We start from the raw sequence: 23,097 nt of genomic DNA, 5'->3' as shown, positions 1-23,097 counted from the left end.
AGGTTGTGGACAGGTGTCTTTTATACTGACAACAACTTCAAACAGGTGCCATTAATACAGACAATGAGTGGAGGACAGAGGAGCCTCTTAAAGAAGAAGTTACAGGTCTGTGAGAGCCAGAAATCTTGCTTGTTTGTAGGTGACCAAATACTTATTTTCCACCATAATTTGCAAATAAATTCATTCAAAATCCTACAATGGGATTTTCTGGATTTTGTTTTCTCCATTTGTCTGTCATAGTTGACATGTACCTATGATGAAAATTACAGGCCTCTCTCATCTTTTTAAGTGGGAGAACTTGCACAATTGGTGGCTGACTAAATACTTTTTCCACCACTGTATTGTTACACCATGTAGGAGCAGTATAGACCTAGTCTGTTCATTATATACATCTATATATACATATATCAGTATGGATTTACAGTAGATAGTTACTTATTTAGATTTTGTTTGACTTAATGAAACTGCCTTAAATGCAGATGTGCTGTAGTATAATTGTTTTTATTCTTACTCATTAAAAATCTGCACTAATCAATCAGCACATCCCTGTCTTTGTACGACTCAATATAATAGTATTATATAATTAAATACATTTAAAATATACTTTGTCAATAAAAAAAGATCCTCAACTGCGTTACCCACTCCAGTCAGCAGATGGCGATGTGTGTCTTTCAGGCGATGCTGAAAGCGTGACGTATAATCTAGTGGACGGGAGGCAACAGTCAACCACCTCCGTAGCTGGTTAGCCAACAGCCGAAAGATTCAAGCTCTAGACGCTTTCGGTGTATATTAGCTACTGTGTTTTAAACACACTTCGGTCGTATCTACTTGTTAACCTATTTAATTTAATATTAAGTTGTTATTAGTCAGCTAGCTGGCTTGTTAAGTTAGCACTAGCCTAGCTAGCTAACATCCCCGACCATGAGGTCACTAAGCTACTCTCCTCCTGCTAAAGAAGAGGAGGTCTGCTGGACGGAGAAAGAAGCTCTAGTGAAAGAGGAGGAGGAAGAGGAGGATGTTACAATACAAAAACAAGTAGAGGGTGAAGCTGTTACCGTGAAAGAAGAAGATGAAGACGTTACAGTGAAAGAAGAGGAAGACGCGTTCAGAGTGAAAGAGGAGGAGGATGTTACAGTGAAAGAAGAGGAAGACGCGTTCAGAGTGAAAGAGGAGGAGGATGTTACAGTGAAAGAAGAGGAAGACGCGTTCAGAGTGAAAGAGGAGGAGGATGAGATAGAGGAGGATGCAGATTTTGGAGTGAAGAAGGAGGGAGAGATTACTGTCACGTTGAAAGATGAAGAGGAGGAGATGGGAGATCTGATTAACACCAGTAAGTACCGCCTTAAATGTGTTTTTCACTTTGGATATTTGGAGTTCGCTCGTCAATTCAATGGAGAGAGATGCTATGCTACTAGCATCATGTTATGAATTTGCAAAGCCATCTCCTATAGTGTTTTTTCTCAAAGTTGTCGGTATGTCACGTGTCCTACTTATCAGTACACTCAGAACAACTTAAGCATCACGAAACTTCTATTCGATCAAGTAAACATCACGTAGCACGTAAGCCATTCATTTTGTTGACCAACCTGGACCAGCTCATTGACCTCCATACAAAAACTCCACCTGCTGGAAGGAGAGATATTCCCGTGAGTTGGTACATTTTACATTTACGTCATTTAGCAGACGCTCTTATCCAGAGCGACTTACAAATTGGTGCATTCACCTTATAGCCAGTGGGATAACCACTTTACAATATTTTTATTTTTTTGGGGGGGTGGAGTAAGGGGGGGGGGGGGGGTAGAAGGATTACTTTATCCTATCCCAGGTATTCAAATCAAATCACATTTTATTGGTCACATGCGCCGAATACAACAGGTGCAGACATTACAGTGAAATGCTTACTTACAGCCCTTAACCAACAGTGCATTTATTTTAAACAAAAAAGTAAGAATAAAACAACAACAAAAAAGTGTTGAGAAAAAAAGAGCAGAAGTAAAATAAAGTGACAGTAGGGAGGCTATATATACAATAAAATAAAGTGACAGTAGGGAGGCTATATATACAGGGGGGTACCGTTGCAGAGTCAATGTGCGGGGGCACCGGCTAGTTGAGGTAGTTGAGGTAATATGTACATGTGGGTAGAGTTAAAGTGACTATGCATAAATACTTAACAGAGTAGCAGCAGCGTAAAAAGGATGGGGTGGGGGGGCAGTGCAAATAGTCCGGGTAGCCATGATTAGCTGTTCAGGAGTCTTATGGCTTGGGGGTAGAAGCTGTTGAGAAGTCTTTTGGACCTAGACTTGGCACTCCGGTACCGCTTGCCGTGCGGTAGCAGAGAGAACAGTCTATGACTAGGGTGACTGGAGTCTTTGACAATTTTGAGGGCCTTCCTCTGACACCGCCTGGTATAGAGGTCCTGGATGGCAGGGAGCTTTGCCCCAGTGATGTACTGGGCCGTACGCACTACCCTCTGTAGTGCCTTGCGGTCAGAGGCCAAGCAGTTGCCATACCAGGCGGTGATGCAACCAGTCAGGATGCTCTCGATGGTGCAGCTGTAGAATTTTTTGAGGATCTGAGGACCCATGCCAAATCTTTTTAGTCTCCTGAGGGGGAATAGGCTTTGTCGTGCCCTCTTCACGACTGTCTTGGTGTGTTTGGACCATGATAGTTCGTTGGTGATGTGGACACCAAGGAACTTGAAGCTCTCAACCTGTTCCACTACAGCCCCGTCGATGAGAATGGGGGCGTGCTCAGTCCTCTTTTTTTTCCTGTAGTCCACAATCATCTCCTTTGTCTTGGTCACATTGAGGGAGAGGTTGTTGTCCTGGCACCACACGGCCAGATCTCTGACCTCCTCCCTATAGGCTGTCTCATCGTTGTCGGTGATCAGGCCTACCACTGTTGTGTCGTCGGCAAACTTAATGATGGTGTTGGAGTCGTGCCTGGCCATGCAGTCATGGGTGAACAGAGAGTACAGGAGGGGACTGAGCACGCACCCCTGAGGGGCCCCCGTGTTGAGGATCAGTGTGGCAGATGTGTTCTTACCTACCCTTACCACCTGGGGGCGGCCCGTCAGGAAGTCCAGGATCCAGTTGCAGAGGGAGGTGTTTAGTCCCAGGATCCTTAGCTTAGTGATGAGCTTTGAGGGCACTATGGTGTTGAATGCTGAGCTGTAGTCAATGAATAGCATTCTCACGTAGGTGTTCCTCTTGTCCAGGTGGGAAAGGGCAGTGTGGAGTGCGATAGAGATTGCATCATCTGTGGATCTGTTGGGGCGGTATGCAAATTGGAGTGGACTGGGATTATGCTGTTGATGTGAGCCATGACCAGTCTTTCAAAGCACTTCATGGCTACAGACGTCAGTGCTACGGGTCGGTAGTCATTTAGTTAGGTTATCTTAGAGTTCTTGGGCACGGGGACTATGGTGGTCTGCTTGAAACATGTTGGTATTACAGACTCAGTCAGGGACATGTTGAAAATGTCAGTGAAGACACTTGCCAGTTGGTCAGCACATGCTCGGAGTACACGTCCTGGTAATCCGTCTGGCCCTGCGGCCTTGTGAATGTTGACCTGCTTAAAAGTCTTACTCACATCGGCTACGGAGAGCGTGATCACATAGTCGTCCGGAACAGCTGGTGCTCTCATGCATGCTTCAGTGTTGCTTGCCTCGAAGCGAGCATAGAAGTGGTTTAGCTCGTCTGGTAGGCTTGTGTCACTGGGCAGCTCGCGGCTGTGCTTCCCTTTGTAGTCTGTAATAGTTTTCAAGCCCTGCCACATCCGACGAGCGTCAGAGCCAGTGTAGTATGATTCAATCTTAGACCTGTATTGACTCTTTGCCTGTTTGATGGTTCGTCGGAGGTCATAGCGGGATTTCTTATAAGCGTCCGGGTTAGAGTCCTGTTCCTTGAAAGCGGCAGCTCTACCCTTTAGCTCAGTGCGGATGTTTCCTGTAATCCATGGCTTCTGGTTGGGGTATGTACGTACGGTCACTGTGGGGACGACATCATCGATGCACTTATTGATGAAGCCAGTGACTGATGTGGTGTACTCCTCAATGCTGTCTGAAGAATCCCGGAACATGTTCCAGTCTGTGCTAGCAAAACAGTCCTGTAGCTTAGCATCTGCGTCATCTGACCACTTTTTTATTAGCCGAATCACTGGTGCTTTTCCTTAAAGAGGTAGGGTTTCAAGTGTCTCCGGAAGGTGGTGAGTGACTCCGCTGTCCTGGCGTCGTGAGGGAGCTTGTTCCACCATTGGGGTGCCAGAGCAGCGAATAGTTTTGACTGGGCTGAGCGGGAACTGTGCTTCCGCAGAGGTAGGGGGACCAGCAGGCCAGAGGTGGATGAACGCAATGCCCTAGTTTGGGTGTAGGGACTGATCATAGCCTGAAGGTACGGAGGTGCCGTTCCCCTCACAGCTCCGTAGGCAAGCACCATGGTCTTGTAGCAGATGCGAGCTTCAACTGGAAGCCAGTGGAGTGTGCGGAGGAGCGGGGTGACGTGAGAGAACTTGGGAAGGTTGAACACCAGACGGGCTGCGGCATTCTGGATGAGCTGTAGGGGTTTAATGGCACAGGCAGAGAGCCCAGCCAACAGCGAGTTGCAGTAATCCAGACGGGAGATGACAAGTGCCTGGATTAGGACCTGTGCCGCTTCCTGTGTAAGGCAGGGTCGTACTCTCCGAATGTTGTAGAGCATGAACCTACAGGATCGGGTCACCGCCTTGATGTTAGCGGAGAACGACAGGGTGTTGTCCAGGGTGTTGTCCAGTTCTCGCCATGGATGAGAAGCCCCTGATTGATCATGCCCACCGGTCACTGCGCCCAAGGCCACAGGACAGTGAGAGGCCCCCGTGACATCATTCAGCACTTTTTCCATGAGAAGATGTCGATTCTCTGATCCCGCATTACCACTCTGAGCTTTCAAGGACAGAGCTTCTCTATCTACCAGGACTACTCCCCCCACTGTGTCCAGGCAGCGCTCAGCTTTCGGGCAGGCCAAACGACTGCTACGCGACCATCCAGGTGTGAAGTACGGACTGCGATTCCCGGCCCACCTGTGGCTTTCTCATGATGTAAAAGACTACACTTTTGACTCTCCACAGGGAGGCTATGGCTCACATCAAGAAGTCTTGAACTCATAGATCAGAAACAGTGGCTTGTTAATAGTGACACTAAGAAGCCGTAGCAGAACTATGTTTAGTTCTAACTGTATTATCCTGTACAGTTCGGGAGGAGGCGAACCCACTCAGGCTTATCTGATGTGATCCAATGTTTTGATCATCTAGTTTGCTTGCCTTACAAGCGTTCAGTCACTTTTATTGAATGTTATTAGGGTTTACGTCATTCCTGGAGGAAGGAGGTTGAATTGTTTAGTTCTAATGTTGTCATTCTGTCATTCTATTCAGCTTCTTTTTCCAAGTATCTTTATATTATATTACATCATATTATTATATAATATTATACATTATAACATTATATAGTAACATTATTACTCTGAGAATTATTCCTGGGGATTATTAGCAAATAAATCTAAAAACCTGTTTTTGCTTTGGCATTATGGGGTATTGTGTGTAGATTGACGAGGAAATTTTTTATATAATCAATTTTAGAATAAGGCTGTAACGTAACAAAAATGTGGATGATAATGTAATCCCTTACCCCCCCCCAAAAAAATAAAAATAAAAGTAATAATAATTGTAAAGTGGTTAACCCACTGGCTATAAGGTGAATGCACCAATTTGTAAGTCGCTCTGGATAAGAGCGTCTGCTAAATGACGTAAATGTAACGTAAATGAGAACATCCTTCAGCAGCCCGGAAACTAAATCTGTTTGCGCGAGGCATTTCTGCTGAATCTGGGACCGATACCAGTCTCAGGTTATTGGGGCAAGAAAATCCCTCTAAGCTCACACAGCTCTCCTGCACCTTTTTCAGATCCGCAGCCAGGCGTTTCACATCAGCCTCCAGAGAGGTAGTCAGGTCTCCCAGCCAGGCGTTTCACGTCAGCCTCCAGAGAGGTAGTCAGGTCTCCCAGCCAGGCGTTTCACGTCAGCCTCCAGAGAGGTAGTCAGCTCTCCCAGCCAGGCGTTTCACGTCAGCCTCCAGAGAGGTAGTCAGGTCTCCCAACCAGGCGTTTCACGTCAGCCTCCAGAGAAGTAGTCAGGTCTCCCAGCCAGGCGTTTCACGTCAGCCTCCAGAGAGGTAGTCAGCTCTCCCAGCCTGGCGTTTCACGTCAGCCTCCAGAGAGGTAGTCAGGTCTCCCAACCAGGCGTTTCACGTCAGCCTCCAGAGAAGTAGTCAGCTCTCCCAGCCAGGCGTTTCACGTCAGCCTCCAGAGAGGTAGTCAGCTCTCCCAGCCAGGCGTTTCACGTCAGCCTCCAGAGAGGTAGTCAGCTCTCCCAGCCAGGCGTTTCACGTCAGCCTCCAGAGAGGTAGTCAGGTCTCCCAGCCAGGCGTTTCAAGTCAGCCTCCAGAGAGGTAGTCAGCTCTCCCAGCCAGGCGTTTCACGTCAGCATCCAGAGAGGTAGTCAGGTCTCCCAGCCAGGCATTTCACGTCAGCCTCCAGAGAGGTAGTCAGGTCTCCTGCACCTTTTTCAGGTAGTCAGGTTGGAGTCAGGTGTAAAGGGCTGTAATCATCATGGTGTGGAACTCTTTTGTTGTTTTGAGTGATGCAATAACAGGCAGTCTCGTTTCGCAGATTAGTTGAATCTGCTTTGAAAAGTACCAGAAACCTCTTGCCCACAGTGGTCTAAAGTAGTGCACTATATAGGGAATATGATGCTTGTATTCAACTACATACATTTTCATCTTAACTTTCTCAGAGCGTAGAAGAAGAAGTGTAGAAGAAGCTTGATGGCCTCGAATGTTCATTTTAGCGCCCCCAGACAAAACCACACCACTGGGCAAAGTGCGAGTCTGTGGGCTTCCAGGCTCAGGAGAGGACAGTGATGAAACTGGGTCTTGTAGGCCGGGTTTTTCCTCAGTCCTGTTTTTGGCTTTATGTTTCGTGACATTTTGAAAGCAAAGTAGTCTTCTTGCGTACTCCAGAAAGGGATCACCAAAATAATATTTGAAAAGAAATCCGGTTTTACTGCTAAATTCACATTAACTTTAAGAATACTGCGGGAGCAAACGGAAAACACACTGCGACCGAAATGTTTGATGATTGTCTAGGTTGCCTTGGTGACCACTGTTCTTCACACTGGCTATTACTTTCATGAACTCCACCCCCAAACAAGACCAAATCTGAACCAATCATAGACGTCCGTTTCACAAGTTTGGACACACAGTAACTGGATACTCTGTTTGTCTTTGGCAGGAGAGAGACCAGACTCTCCCTCTGACAGCGGGAAGAGTCCTTCAGAGGACCCAGACCAGGGTCCTTCAGGGCAATCAGACCAATCAGAGGCTCCCAAACCAGCAGGACAACATCACTGCTCCCACTGTGGAAGGAATTTTACTAAGTTAGGGAGCCTGAAGAAACATGAGAGGACACACACAGGGAAAAATACTTTCCAATGTTCCGAGTGTGGGAAAGGTTTTCTTTGGTTATATCACCTTAAAAGGCATGAGAGGACACACACAGGAGAAAAACCTTTCCGGTGTTCCGAGTGTGGAAAGAGTTTTAACGAATTAGGGTACCTGTTAATACACAAGAGAATACACTCGGGAGAGAAGCCTTACCACTGCTCCAAATGTGGAATGACTTTTACCTGGTTAGGGAGCCTGAAAACGCATGAGAGAATACACACTGGAGAAAATCCTTTCCAATGTTCCCACTGTGGAAAGAGTTTTAGCCAGTTAGGGAACCTGAATAGGCACAATGGGACACACACAGGAGAGAAGCCTTACCAATGCTCTCAGTGTGGAAAGAGTGTTAGGGGTTTAGTGAGCCTGAAACAGCATAAGAGAATACACACAGGAGAGAAGCCTTACCACTGTCCCCAGTGTGGAAAGAGTTTTAGATGGTTAGGCACCTTGAAAATGCACGAGAGGACACATACAGGAGAAAAGCCTTACCAATGCACCATGTGTGGAAAGAGGTTTACCCAGTTAAAGTCCATGAAATTACACGGGAGGATACATACAGGAGAGAAGCCTTACCACTGCTCCCACTGTGGAATGACTTTTACCTGGTTAATAAACATGAAAACTCATGAGAGAATACACACAGGAGAGAAGCCTTATCAATGTTCCGAGTGTGGAAAGACTTTCAGGGGTTTAGTAAACCTGAAACAGCATGAGAGAACACACCCACAAGAAAAGCCCTACCAATGCTCCCTGTGTGGAAAGAGTTTTACCAAGTTAGGGGGCCTGACTAGGCATGAGAGGACACACACAGGAGGGGATAAGACCTACCACTGCTCCCAGTGTGGAAAGACATTCAACCGGTTAAGACATCTGAATAAGCATGAAAGAATACATACACAGGAGGAGAAGACATACCACTGCTCTCATTGTGGAAAGACATTTTCCCAGTCAGAGGACCTGAAATCACATGAGAGAATAGAGAGACTGTGTTCTGACTTATGTTTTTGACTGAGAATTTGTGTTGTTGTTGATGCCACATAAAATCATGTTGTTTAATGAAATCATTAAAAAATCGGTTGACTTAAAAACAAAAACATTGTATCATGTATAAATGAGATGTAAAAAAATAGGTGTATGACAGGTGTATGAAATCGAGCAATCTTCATAGAAAAACATTGGCAGTAGAATGGCCTTACTGAAGAGTTCAGTGACTTTCAATGTGGCACTGTCATTGGATGCCACCTTTCCAACAAGTCACATTTCTGCCCTGCTTGTGCTGCCCCGGTCAACTGTAAGTGCTGTTATTGTGAAGTGGAAACGTCTACAAGCAACAACGGCTTAGCCGCAAAATGGTAGACCACACAAGCTCACAGAACGGGACCGCCGAATGCTGAAGCGCGTGAAAATCGTCTGTCCTCGGTTGCAACACTCACTACCGAGTTCCAAACTGCCTCTGGAAGCAACATCAGCACAAGAACTGTTTGACGGGAGCTTCATGAAATGGGTTTCCTTGGCCGAGCAGCCGCACACAAGCCTAAGATCACCATGAGCAATGCCAAGTATCGGCTGGAGTGGTGTAAAGCTCGCTGCCATTGGACAGTGGAAACGTGTTCTCTGGAGTGAAAATGGGTCTCTGTTTCCCCCAACGGACGTACCTTTACGTTTTCACTGTACTGTTTACACCTGCTGTGTCCTGTGCACATGACAAACTTTGATTTGGTTTTTATTTGAGACAAAGCTATGAATGCAAGGACTGACCATCCATAAGATTGAAATGATAGTTTAAACCCATTACAGTCTAAGCCCTGTCTAAGGATAGGGGAGGGGGGGTCTACTGAGCTATATGGAATGGCTTTAGGAAGGTTATACCAAGGATCATTTTGGGGGGGGGGTCTACTGAGCTATATGGAATGGTTTTAGGAAGGTTATACCAAGGATCATTTTGGGGGGGGGTCTACTGAGCTATATGGAATGGTTTTAGGAAGGTTATACCAAGGATCATTTTGGGGGGGTCTACTGAGCTATATGGAATGGTTTTAGGAAGGTTATACCAAGGATCATTTTGGGGGGGGTCTACTGAGCTATATGGAATGGTTTTAGGAAGGTTATACCAAGGATCATTTTGGGGGGGGGGGGTCTACTGAGCTATATGGAATGGTTTTAGGAAGGTTATACCAAGGATCATTTTGGGGGGGGGTCTACTGAGCTATATGGAATGGTTTTAGGAAGGTTATACCAAGGATCATTTTGGGGGGGTCTACTGAGCTATATGGAATGGTTTTAGGAAGGTTATACCAAGGATCATTTTGCTATTTGATTTTGAATTGTAAGACCCCTTGAAGTATCAACAAAAAAATAATCAAAAGTTATTTCATGTCGAAAGGTTATTTGCCGATACTGCTAGTAGCCCATACAAACACATTGAATAACATATTCACTACATGGAACAACAGATAGTCCCCCCCAAAAAAATCTAAAGGACGATTGTTCTTAAATGTCTGTCCTATATCTGAGAGATATAAAAACACATTTTTTGTCCCTAAGCAGTTTCCATATCAAGTGCATTCGGAAAGTATTCAGACCCCTTGACTTTTTCCACATTTTGTTTCGTTACAGCCTTATTCTAAAATGGATTAAATTACACACAGTACCCCATAATGATAAAGCGAAAACAGGTTTTTAGAATTATTTTCACATTTATTAAAAATAAAAACAGAAATACCTTATTTACCTAAGTATTCAGACCCTTTATGAGACTCGAAATTGAGCTCAGGTGCATCCTGTTTCCATTGACCATCCTTGAGATGTTTCTACAACTTGATTGGAGTCCACCTGTGGGAAATTCAATTGATTGGACATGATTTGGAAAGGCACACACCTGTCTATATAAGGTCCCACAGTTGACAGTGCATGTCAGAGCAAAAACCAAGCCATGAGGATGAAGGAATTGTCCATAGAGCTCTGAGACAGGATTGTGTAGAGACACAGATCTGGGGAAGGGTACCAAAACATTTCTACAGCATTGATGTCCCCAACAACACAGTGGCCTCCATCATTCTTAAATGGTTTGGAACCACCAAGACTCTTCCTAGAGCTGGCCGCCCGGCCAAACTGAGCAATCGGGGGAGAAGGGCCTTGGTCAGGGAGGTGACCAAGAACCCGATGGTGACTCTGACAGAGCTCCAGAGTTCCTCTGTGGTGTTGGGAGAACCTTCCAGAAAGACAACCATCTCTGCAGCACTCCACCAATCAGGCTTTTATGGTAGAGTGGCCAGACGGAAGCCACTCCTCAGTAAAAGTCACATGACAGCCCGCTTGGAGTTTGCCAAAAGGCACCTAAAGGACTCTCAGACCATGAGAAACAAGATTATCTGGTCTGATGAAACCAAGACTCATTGACATGAATGCCAAGCGTCACGTTTGGAGGAAACCTGGCACCATCCTTACGGTGAAGTATGGTGGTGGCAGCATCATGCTGTGGGGATGTTTTTTAGCGTCAGGGACTGGGAAACTAGTCAGGATCGAGGGAAAGATTAACGGAGCAAAGTACATAGAGGTCCTTGATGAAAACCTGCTCCAGAGTGCTCAGGACCTCAGACTGGGGGCGAAGGTTCACGTTCCAACAGGACAACGACCGTAAGCACACATCCAAAACAACACAGGAGTGGCTTCAGGACAAGTCTCTGACTGTCCTTTAGTGGCCCAGCCAGAGCCCGGACTTGAACCCGATCGAACATCTCTGGAGAGACCTGAAAATAGCTGTGCAGCGACGCTCCCCATCCAACCTGACAGAGCTTGAGACGATCCGCAGAGAAGAATAGGAGAAACTCCCCAAATACAGGTGTGCCAAGCTTGTAGCATCATACCCAAGAAGACTCGATGCTGTAATCGCTGCCAAAGGTGCTTCAACAAAGTACTGAGTAAAGGGTCTGAATACGTATGTAAATGTGATATTTCCGTAAAAAACAACAACAGCTTTTGCTTTGTCATTATTGGGTATTGTGTGTAGATTGATGAGGAATAATCTTTTAAAATCAATTTTAGAATAAGGCTGTAACGTAACAAAATGTGGAAAAAGTCAAGGGGTCTGAATACTTTCCGAAGGCACTGTATTAGAGGGAAATCGTTGCTGTTTGGAGAGGAGAGGCCAACCAGCTTGTCTAAGGAGGAAACCGTTCCTGTTTGGAGAGGAGAAGCCAACCAGCTTGTCTAAGGAGGAAACCATTCCTGTTTGGGGAGGAGAGGCCAACCAGCTTGTCTAAGGAGGAAACCATTGCTGTTTGGGGAGGAGAGGCCAACCAGCTTGTCTAAAGAGGAAACCATTCCTGTTTGGGGAGGAGAGGCCAACCAGCTTGTCTAAAGAGGAAACCATTCCTGTTTGGGGAGGAGAGGCCAACCAGCTTGTCTAAGGAGGAAACCGTTCCTGTTTGGGGAGGAGAGGCCAACCCGCTTGTCTAAGGAGGAAACCATTCCTGTTTGGGGAGGAGAGGCCAACCAGCTTGTCTAAGGAGGAAACCATTCCTGTTTGGGGAGGAGAGGCCAACCAGCTTGTCTAAGGAGGAAACCGTTCCTGTTTGGGGAGGAGAGGCCAACCAGCTTGTCTAAGGAGGAAACCGTTCCTGTTTGGGGAGGAGAGGCCAACCAGCTTGTATGAGGAGGAAACCGTTCCTGTTTGGGGAGGAGAGGCCAACCAGCTTGTCTGAGGAGGAAACCATTCCTGTTTGGGGAGGAGAGGCCAACCAGCTAAGGAGGAAACCATTCCTGTTTGGAGAGGAGAGGCCAACCAGCTTGTCTAAGGAGGAAACCGTTCCTGTTTAGGGAGGAGAGGCCAACCAGCTTGTCTGAGGAGGAAACCATTCCTGTTTGGGGAGGAGAGGCCAACCAGCTTGTCTAAGGAGGAAACCATTCCTGTTTGGGGAGGAGAGGCCAACCAGCTTGTCTGAGGAGGAAACCATTCCTGTTTGGGGAGGAGAGGCCAACCAGCTTGTCTGAGGAGGAAACCATTCCTGTTTGGGGAGGAGAGGCCAACCAGCTTGTCTAAGGAGGAAACCATTCCTGTTTGGGGAGGAGAGGCCAACCAGCTTGTCTGAGGAGGAAACCATTCCTGTTTGGGGAGGAGAGGCCAACCAGCTTGTCTAAGGAGGAAACCATTCCTGTTTGGGGAGGAGAGGCCAACCAGCTTGTCTAAGGAGGAAACCATTCCTGTTTGGAGAGGAGAGGCCAACCAGCTTGTCTAAGGAGGAAACCATTCCTGTTTGGAGAGGAGAGGCCAACCAGCTTGTCTAAGGAGGAAACCATTCCTGTTTAGGGAGGAGAGGCCAACCAGCTTGTCTAAGGAGGAAACCATTCCTGTTTGGAGAGGAGAGGCCAACCAGCTTGTCTAAGGAGGAAACCATTCCTGTTTGGGGAGGAGAGGCCAACCAGCTTGTCTAAGGAGGAAACCGTTCCTGTTTGGGGAGGAGAGGCCAACCAGCTTGTCTAAGGAGGAAACCATTCCTGTTTGGGGAGGAGAGGCCAACCAGCTTGTCTGAGGAGGAAACCATTCCTGTTTGGAGAGGAGAGGCCAACCAGCTTGTCTGAGGAGGAAACCATTCCTGTTTGGGGAGGAGAGGCCAACCAGCTTGTCTAAGGAGGAAACCATTCCTGTTTGGGGAGGAGAGGCCAACCAGCTTGTCTAAGGAGGAAACCATTCCTGTTTGGGGAGGAGAGGCCAACCAGCTTGTCTAAGGAGGAAACCGTTCCTGTTTGGGGAGGAGAGGCCAACCAGCTTGTCTAAGGAGGAAACCATTCCTGTTTGGGGAGGAGAGGCCAACCAGCTTGTCTAAGGAGGAAACCATTCCTGTTTGGGGAGGAGAGGCCAACCAGCTTGTCTAAGGAGGAAACCATTCCTGTTTGGGGAGGAGAGGCCAACCAGCTTGTCTAAGGAGGAAACCATTCCTGTTTGGGGAGGAGAGGCCAACCAGCTTGTCTAAGGAGGAAACCGTTCCTGTTTGGGGAGGAGAGGCCAACCAGCTTGTCTAAGGAGGAAACCGTTCCTGTTTGGGGAGGAGAGGCCAACCAGCTTGTCTAAGGAGGAAACCATTCCTGTTTGGGGAGGAGAGGCCAACCAGCTTGTCTAAGGAGGAAACCATTCCTGTTTGGGGAGGAGAGGCCAACCAGCTTGTCTAAGGAGGAAACCATTCCTGTTTGGGGAGGAGAGGCCAACCAGCTTGTCTAAGGAGGAAACCATTCCTGTTTGGGGAGGAGAGGCCAACCAGCTTGTCTAAGGAGGAAACCGTTCCTGTTTGGGGAGGAGAGGCCAACCAGCTTGTCTAAGGAGGAAACCATTCCTGTTTGGGGAGGAGAGGCCCTTTTTATGGAACCTTTACTTTAACAGGGAAAATATATTGAGACCTAGGTCTCTTTTCCACATGTATATACAACATCAATATAAACATTATACCCAAACATATACTCATTAAAATACAAAAACACAGTCATGGGAAAATATATTGAGGTCTCTTTTCCACATGTATATACAACATCAATATAAACATTATACCCAAACATATACTCATTAAAATACAAAAACACAGTCATGGGAAAATATATTGAGACCTAGGTCTCCTTTCCACATGAATATACAACATCAATATACACATTATACCCAAACATATACTCATTAAAATACAAAAACACAGTCATGGGAAAATATATTGAGACCTAGGTCTCTTTTCCACATGTATATACAACATCAATATAAACATTATACCCAAACATATACTCATTAAAATACAAAAACACAGTCATGGGAAAATATATTGAGACCTAGGTCTCTTTTCCACATGAATATACAACATCAGTATACACATTATACCCAAACATATACTCATTAAAATACAAAAACACAGTCATGGGAAAATATATTGAGACCTAGGTCTCTTTTCCACATGAATATACAACATCAATATACACATTATACCCAAACATATACTCATTAAAATACAAAAACACAGTCATGGGAAAATATATTGAGACCTAGGTCTCCTTTCCACATGAATATACAACATCAATATACACATTATACCCAAACATATACTCATTAAAATACAAAAACACAGTCATGGGAAAATATATTGAGACCTAGATCTCTTTTCCACATGAATATACAACATCAGTATACACATTATACCCAAACATATACTCATTAAAATACAAAAACACAGTCATGGGAAAATATATTGAGACCTAGGTCTCTTTTCCACATGTATATACAACATCAATATAAACATTATACCCAAACATATACTCATTAAAATACAAAAACACAGTCATGGGAAAATATATTGAGACCTAGGTCTCTTTTCCACATGTATATACAACATCAATATACACATTATACCCAAACATATACTCATTAAAATACAAAAACACAGTCATGGGAAAATATATTGAGAACTCTTTTCCACATGAATATACAACATCAATATACACATTATACCCAAACATATACTCATTAAAATACAAAAACACAGTCATGGGAAAATATATTGAGACCTAGGTCTCTTTTCCACATGAATATACAACATCAATATACACATTATACCCAAACATATACTCATTAAAATACAAAAACACAGTCATGGGAAAATATATTGAGACCTAGGTCTCTTTTCCACATGTATATACAACATCAATATACACATTATACCCAAACATATACTCATTAAAATACAAAAACACAGTCATGGGAAAATATATTGAGACCTAGGTCTCTTTTACACATGTATATACAACATCAATATACACATTATACCCAAACATATACTCATTAAAATACAAAAACACAGTCATGGGAAAATATATTGAGATCTCTTTTCCACATGAATATACAACATCAATATACACATTATACTCAAACATATACTCATTAAAATACAAAAACACAGTCATGGGAAAATATATTGAGACCTATATCTCTTTTCCACATGTATAAACAACATCAATATACACATTATACCCAAACATATACTCATTAAAATACAAAAACACAGTCATGGGAAAATATATTGAGACCTAGATCTCTTTTCCACATGAATATACAACATCAATATACACATTATACCCAAACATATACTCATTAAAATACAAAAACACAGTCATGGGAAAATATATTGAGACCTAGATCTCTTTTACACATGTATATACAACATCAATATGCACATTATACCCAAACATATACTAATTAAAAGCAAACATCATGAATCACCCAGAAAAACAGTTACATTCCGCCACAAGTAAATTCCCAATCAATACTTTAAATTACCCGAACGGCACCAGAACATCAAGAAACAATTTATTTAGAACTTTGTTCCGGTAATACGGCGCATTTAAACAAAAAGCAGATTTACCTTTTAGCTCGGTGGAGACCCTAAGAACCTCAAGAGTTAACCAATCCTGTGAACGGGTTAAACAACTCAGGTGTCTATACTTCAACAGCAAAGTTAGATAAGACAGAAGGTTATGAAGTAGGGCCTTGGAAACAGAAAGGGGGTAATGTAGAGATCTACGGGTCTTTAGCGAAGTCCAGCCAACTTTTTGATACAGGATGCAGTGATGAGTATCAAACCTGTCGCCTGTAACAAAACAAAGGGCACTGTGGTAGATGGCATCCAAAGGTTTAGGAGTAGTAGCAGCTGGACTTTGATAAATAACATCACCATAATCAAGAACAGTTAAAAAGGCTGACTGAATAATCTGCTTCCTACTGCTTAGAGAAATGCACGATTTGTTTCTGTAGAAAAAGCCAACTTTAAATCTTAGCTTCTTAACCAGCTTATCTAAACTCAGCAAAAAAAGAAACGTCCCTTTTTCAGGACCCTGTCTTTCAAAGATAATTCGTAAAAATCAAAATAACTTCACAGATCTTCATTGTAAAGGGTTTAAACACTGTTTCCCATGCTTGTTCAATGAACCTTAAACAATTAATGAACATGCACCCGTGGAACGGTCGTTAAGACACTAACAGCTTACAGACAGTAGGGAATTAAGGTCACAGTTATGAAAACTTAGGACACTAAAGAGGCCTTTCTACTGACTCTGAAAAACACCCAAAAAAAGATGCCCAGTGTCCCTCCTCACCTGCGTGAACGTGCCTTAGGCATGCTGCAAGGAGGCATGAGGACTGCAGATGTGGCCAGGGCAATAAATTGCAATGTCCGTACTGTGAGACGCCTAAGACAGAGCTACAGGGAGACAGGACGGACAGCTGATCGTCCTCGCAGTGACAGACCACGTGTAACAACACCTGCACAGGATCGGTACATCCGAACATCACACCTACACAGGATGGCAACAACAACTGCCTGAGTTACACCAGGAACGCACAATCCCTCCATCAGTTGTATCATAGACCCATACAGTATGTTGTATCTTAGACCCATACAGTATGTTGTATCTTAGACCCATACAGTATGTTGTATCTTAGACCCATACAGTATGTTGTATCTTAGACCCATACAGTGTTGTTAGACCCATACAGTATGTTGTATCTTAGACCCATACAGTATGTTGTATCTTAGACCCATACAGTATGTTGTTAGACCCATACAGTATGTTGTATCTTAGACCCATACAGTATGTTGTATCTTAGACCCATACAGTATGTTGTATCTTAGACCCATACACTATGTTGTATCTTAGACCCATACAGTATGTTGTATCTTAGACCCATACAGTATGTTGTATCTTAGACCCATACAGTATGTTGTATCTTAGACCCATACAGTATGTTGTATTTTAGACCCATACAGTATGTTGTATCTTAGACCCATACAGTATGTTGTATCTTAGACCCATACAGTATGTTGTATCTTAGACCCATACAGTAAGTTAAGGTTTAGATCCTATTTTACAGGGTGGTGTCGTGGCTGAAACATTTACTAAAAGTTGAAATGTAAATGTTATTCACCTTTCAAATGGAACCACAAAGATCGTTGGAGGTCCACAGAGAATGTTGACTTGAAAATATGTGTTGTTTTAAATCCAGGACGGGCAGCTCCAGTCCTCGGGGACGGAGTGGTGTCACACTTTTCCCCCATCCCTAGCAAACACAGCTGATTAAACTAAATGCATTCTAAACTGAACATCATGATTAGTTGATTATTGGGGTCAGGTTTATTAGCTGGGATTGGGGCAAAAGTGACACCAATCAGGCCTTTATTAAAACACTTTTTTCTCAAGAAATAATCAAATAGTTTGACCACCCTGTTTGGAAGCTTTTAAATGATCTCAAACTCAACCGTTAATATTTTCCAGTGATGAAGACGATGGATGATTCATTGCATGGTGGGGTTTGCAAAAAGAGTCAACTTCGAGCACCTTTATCTCATGAATGTTTTGGCTTTCAGTTACAAAAAGTCACTTTCTTACCACTTCTTCCAAAGGCAAACATGTAAGGAAAGCTTTTTTTAAATCAAAAGGGATGCTGTCAAAAATGTATTGAATTCAAATGGATTTACCCAGTCTACAAAGCACTACAGCCACTCTGTGATGACAAGCTCTGCTCTTTTATTGAGGGATCTAGTCTAGGTTAAACATCATAGGAAGACAGTTTTATCATGTGGAGGTTTCATTCAAGTCTCTGTTTAACTAAATACTCTGTTTGTCTTTGGCAGGAGAGAGACCAGACTCTCACTCTGACAGCGGGAAGAGTCCTTCAGCGGAACCAGACCCAGAGACGCCCAAACCAGCGAGACAACACCACTGCTTCCAATGTGAAAAGAGATTTTCCCGATCAGGGGACCTCAAAGCTCATGAGAGGACACACACAGGAGAAAAGCCTTTCCAATGTTCCCAGTGTGGAAAGAGTTTTACCATGTTAAATAACCTGAAAAGGCATGAGAGAATACACACAGGAGAAAAGCCATTCCAATGTTCCCATTGTGGAAAGAGTTTTACTCAGATAGGGCACCTAAAAGAGCATGAGCGAAAACACACAAGAGAAAAGCCTTACCACTGCTCCCAGTGTAAAAAGAGATTTTCCCGATCAGGGGACCTAAAAGCTCATGAGAGGACACACACAGGAGAAGAGCCTTTCCAATGTTCCCAGTGTGGAAAGATTTTTACCCTGTTAGCTAACCTGAAAAGGCATGAGAGAATACACACAGGAGAAAAACCTTACCACTGCTTCCAATGTGAAAAGCGATTTTCCCGATCAGGTGACCTAAAAGCTCATGAGTGGACACACACAGGAGAAGAGCCTTTCCAATGCTCCCAGTGTAAAAAGCGTTTTACCGTGTTAGCTAACCTGAAAAGGCATGAGAGAATACACACAGGAGAAAAGCCTTATCAATGTTCCCAATGTGGAATGAGTTTTATTCAGTTAGGGAGCCTGAAGGAGCATGAGTGGACACACACAGGAGAAAAGCCTTTCCAATGTTCCCAGTGTGGAAAGAGTTTTATCGTGTTAACTAACCTGAAAAGGCATGAGCGAATACACACAGGAGAAAAGCCATTCCAATGTTCCCATTGTGGAAACGGTTTTACTCAGAGAGGGCATCTAAAAGAGCATGAGAGAATACACACAGGAGAAAAGCCTTACCACTGCTCCCAGTGTAAAAAGAGATTTTCCCGAGTAGGGGACCTAAAAGCTCATGAGAGGACACACACAGGAGAAAAGCCTTTCCAATGTTCCCAGTGTAGAAAGAGTTTTACCGTGTTAGCTACCCTGAAAAGGCATGAGAGAATACACACAGGAGAAAAGCCATTCCAATGTTCCCAGTGTGGAAAGAGTTTTACCTGGTTAAGGAGCCTGAAGGAGCATAAGAGAACACACACGAAAAAAGCCCCACCACTGCTCACTCTCTGTGTGGAAGGACATTTTCCCAGTCAAAGAACCTGAAATCACATGAGAGAATTGAGTGACTGTGTTCTGACTTATTTTTTAAACTGACAATTTGTGTTTTTGTTTATGCCACATGAAAACATTTTGTTTATATGAATTCTTACTCAAAAATAGGCATATTTTTGTTTTTTCACCTCAAGGCCTGATCATATCTAAAATCAGATTAAATACTATAAAATGTGTGTTTTGTTTTGGTTATGAACTTTAATGCATTGGTTACAGGTATACACCCTCAGTTGTTCATTATATTATTTGGATATTGCTAAATGTAAATTATTATATAGATGAATGGAACTTTGCATTTCTTGATTCTAACCTTGAAACCTATAGACTTTGATTTGATATATAAGATTAGGCTTTTGCTAAATGAATTTGATTGAAATTGATTGGATATATGATTTGGATATTGCAAAATGAATTTGATTACATGATTTGAATATTGCTAAATGTAAATGATGAACTAGATTCATAGCATGTGCATTTCTTGATTAACATTGAAACCTTTTGAATTTACTTGTTGTGTTTCATTGAGTTAGTTTGTGTACTAGTCCTCAAGCTAAAGGAGTATGAAAATGTGATGATGTTGTTCTGATAACATTGATAAGTTGTTGACATGAAAAACATTCACTCATGACTTGCTGTGCTGTGTAAAACAAACAAAAACAGCACAGCAAGTGAAGCGCGTTTCAGGAGGTGGATCCATGTGTATATATACAGTGGCATTCGGAAAGTATTCAGACCCCTTGACTTTTTCCACATTTTGTTACGTTACATCCTTATTCTAAAATGGATTAAATAAATACAAATCCTCACCAATCTACACACGTACCCCATAATGACAAAGTGAAAACAGGTTTTTAGAAATGTTTGCAAATGTATTAAAAATAAAAAAACTGAAAAAACGTATTTACATAAGTATTCAGACCCTTTGCTATGAGACTCGAAATTGAGCTCAAGTGCATCCTGTTTCCATTGATCATCCTTGAGACGTTTCTACAACTTGAATGGAGTCCACCTGTGGTAAATTAAATTGATTTTACATGATTTGGAAAGGCATGTACCTGTCTATATAAGGTCCCACAGTTGACAGTGCGTGTCAGAGCAGAAACCAAGCCATGAGGTCGAAGGAATTGTCCGTAGAGCTCCGAGACAGGATTGTGTCGAGGCACAAATCTGGGGAAGGGTATCAAAATATGTCTGCAGCATTGGAGGTCCCTAAGAACACAGTGGCCTCCATCATTCTTAAATGGAAGAAGTTTGGAACCACCAAGACTCTTCCTAGAGCTGGCCGCCCAGCCAAACTGAGCAATCGGGGGAGAAGGGCCTTGGTCAGGGAGGTGACCAAGAACCTGATGGTCACTCTGACAGAGTTCCAGAGTTCCTCTGTTGGGATGGGAGAACCTTCCAGAAGGACAACAATCTCTGTAGCACTCTACAAATCAGGCCTTTACGGTAGAGTGGCCAGACGGAAGCCACTCCTCAGTAAAAGGCACATGACAGCCTGCTTGGAATATGCCAAAAGGTACCTAAAGGACTCTCAGACCATGAGAAACAAGATTCTCTGGTCTGATGAAACCAAGATTGAACTCTTTGACCTGAATGCCAAGCGTCACGGGTGGCGTAAACCTGGCATCCTCCCTACGGTGAAGCATGGTGGTGGCAGCATCATGCTGTGGGGATGTTTTTCAGCGGTAGGGACTTGTCAGGATCGAGGGAAAGATGAATGGAGAAAAGTACAGATGAAAACCTTCTCAGGACCTCAGACTGGGTTGAAGGTTCACCTTCCAATAGGACAACGTCCCTAAGCACACAGCCAAGACAACGCAGGTGTGGCTTCGGGACAAGTCTCTGAATAACCTTGAGTGGACCAGCCAGTGCCCAGACTTGAACCCGATCGAACATCTCTGGAGAGACCTGAAAATAGCTGTGTAGCGACGCTCCCCATCCAACCTGATAGAGCTTGAGAGGATCTGCAGAGAAGAATGGGAGAAACTCCCCAAATACAGGTGTGCCAAGCTTGTAGCATCACACCCAAGAAGACTCTATGCTGTAATCGCTGCCAAAGGTGGTTCAACAAAGTACGTAGTAAAGGGTCTGAATACATACAGTGAGGGAAAAAAGTATTTGATCCCATGTTGATTTTGTACGTTTGCCCACTGACAAAGAAATGATCAGTCTATAATTTTAATGGTAGGTTTATTTGAACAGTGAGACACAGAATAACAACAAAAAAGTCCAGAAAAACGCATGTAAAAAATGTTATAAATTGATTTGCATTTTAATGAGGGAAATAAGTATTTGACCCCCTCTCAATGACAAAGATGTCTGGCTCCCAGGTGTCTTTTATACAGGTAACGAGCTGAGATTAGGAGCGCACTCTTAAAGGGAGTGCTCCTAATCTCAGCTTGTTACCTGTATAAAAGAAACATGTCCACAGAAGCAATCAATCAATCAGATTCCAAACTCTCCACCATGGCCAAGACCAAAGAGCTCTCCAAGGATGTCAGGGACAAGATTGTAGACCTACACAAGGATGGAATGGGCTACAAGACCATCACCAAGCAGCTTGGTGAGAAGGTGACAACAGTTGGTGCGATTATTCGCAAATGGAAGAAACACAAAATAACTGTCAATCTCCCTCGGCCTGGGGCTCCATTCAAGATCTCACCTTGTGGAGTTGCAATGATCATGAGAACGGTGAGGAATCAGCCCAGAACTACACGGGAGGATCTTGTCAATGATCTCAAGGCAGCTGGGACCATAGTCACCAAGAAAACAATTGGTAACACACTATGCCGTGAAGGACTGAAATCCTGCAGCGCCCGCAAGGTCCCCCTGCTCAAGAAAGCACACATACAGGGCCGTCTGAAGTTTGCCAATGAACACCTGAATGATTCAGAGGAGAACTGGGTGAAAGTGTTGTGGTCAGATGAGACCAAAATCGAGCTCTTTGGCATCAACTCAACTCGCCGTGTTTGGAGGAGGAGGAATGCTGCCTATGACCCCAAGAACACCACCCCCACCGTCAAACATGGAGGTGGAAACATTATGCTTTGGGGGTGTGTCTATGCTAAGGGGACAGGACAACTTCACTGCATCAAAGGGACGATGGACGGGGCCATGTACCGTCAAATCTTGGGTGAGAACCTCCTTCCCTCAGCCAGGGCATTGAAAATGGGTCGTGGATGGGTATTCCAGTATGACAATGACCCAAAACAAACGGCCAAGGCAACAAAGGAGTGGCTCAAGAAGAAGCACATTAAGGTCCTGGAGTGGCCTAGCCAGTCTCCAAACCTTAATCCCATAGAAAATCTGTGGAGGGAGCTGAAGGTTCGAGTTGCCAAACGTCAGCCTCAAAACCTTAATGACTTGGAGAAGATCTGCAAAGAGGAGTGGAACAAAATCCCTCCTGAGATGTGTGCAAACCTGGTGGCCAACTACAAGAAACGTCTGACCTCTGTTATTGCCAACAAGGGTTTTGCCACCAAGTACTAAGTCATGTTTTGCAAAGTGGTAAAATATTATTTCCCTCATTAAAAATGCAAATCAATTTATAACATTTTTGACATGCGTTTTTCTGGATTTTTTTGTTGTTATTCTGTCTCTCACTGTTCAAATAAACCTACCATAAAAATTATAGACTGATCATGTCTTTGTCAGCGGGCAAACGTACAAAATCAGCAG

General features: G+C 43.9%; 1 protein-coding gene across 1 annotated transcript; it reads left to right on the top strand.

The window, feature by feature from the left end:
- Positions 1-921: 921 nt before the first annotated feature.
- LOC311123577 (uncharacterized protein) lies at positions 922-17,844 on the top strand (the record flags this gene model as incomplete). Its single annotated transcript, XM_084197818.1, has 4 exons — positions 922-1,330; positions 7,318-7,525; positions 7,658-7,798; positions 17,826-17,844. The coding sequence occupies 4 exons, from the start codon at positions 922-924 to the stop codon at positions 17,842-17,844; spliced, it is 777 nt and encodes a 258-aa protein (XP_084053944.1).
- Between the last annotated feature and the right edge of the window lie 5,253 nt (positions 17,845-23,097).

Source organism: Coregonus lavaretus, assembly GCF_964263955.1.
Source record: "Coregonus lavaretus genome assembly, contig: HAP1_SCAFFOLD_135, whole genome shotgun sequence".
Lineage (NCBI taxonomy): Eukaryota > Metazoa > Chordata > Actinopteri > Salmoniformes > Salmonidae > Coregonus > Coregonus lavaretus.
Note: the sequence above shows the minus strand (reverse complement) of the source record. Positions and strands in the feature narration are given on the sequence as shown.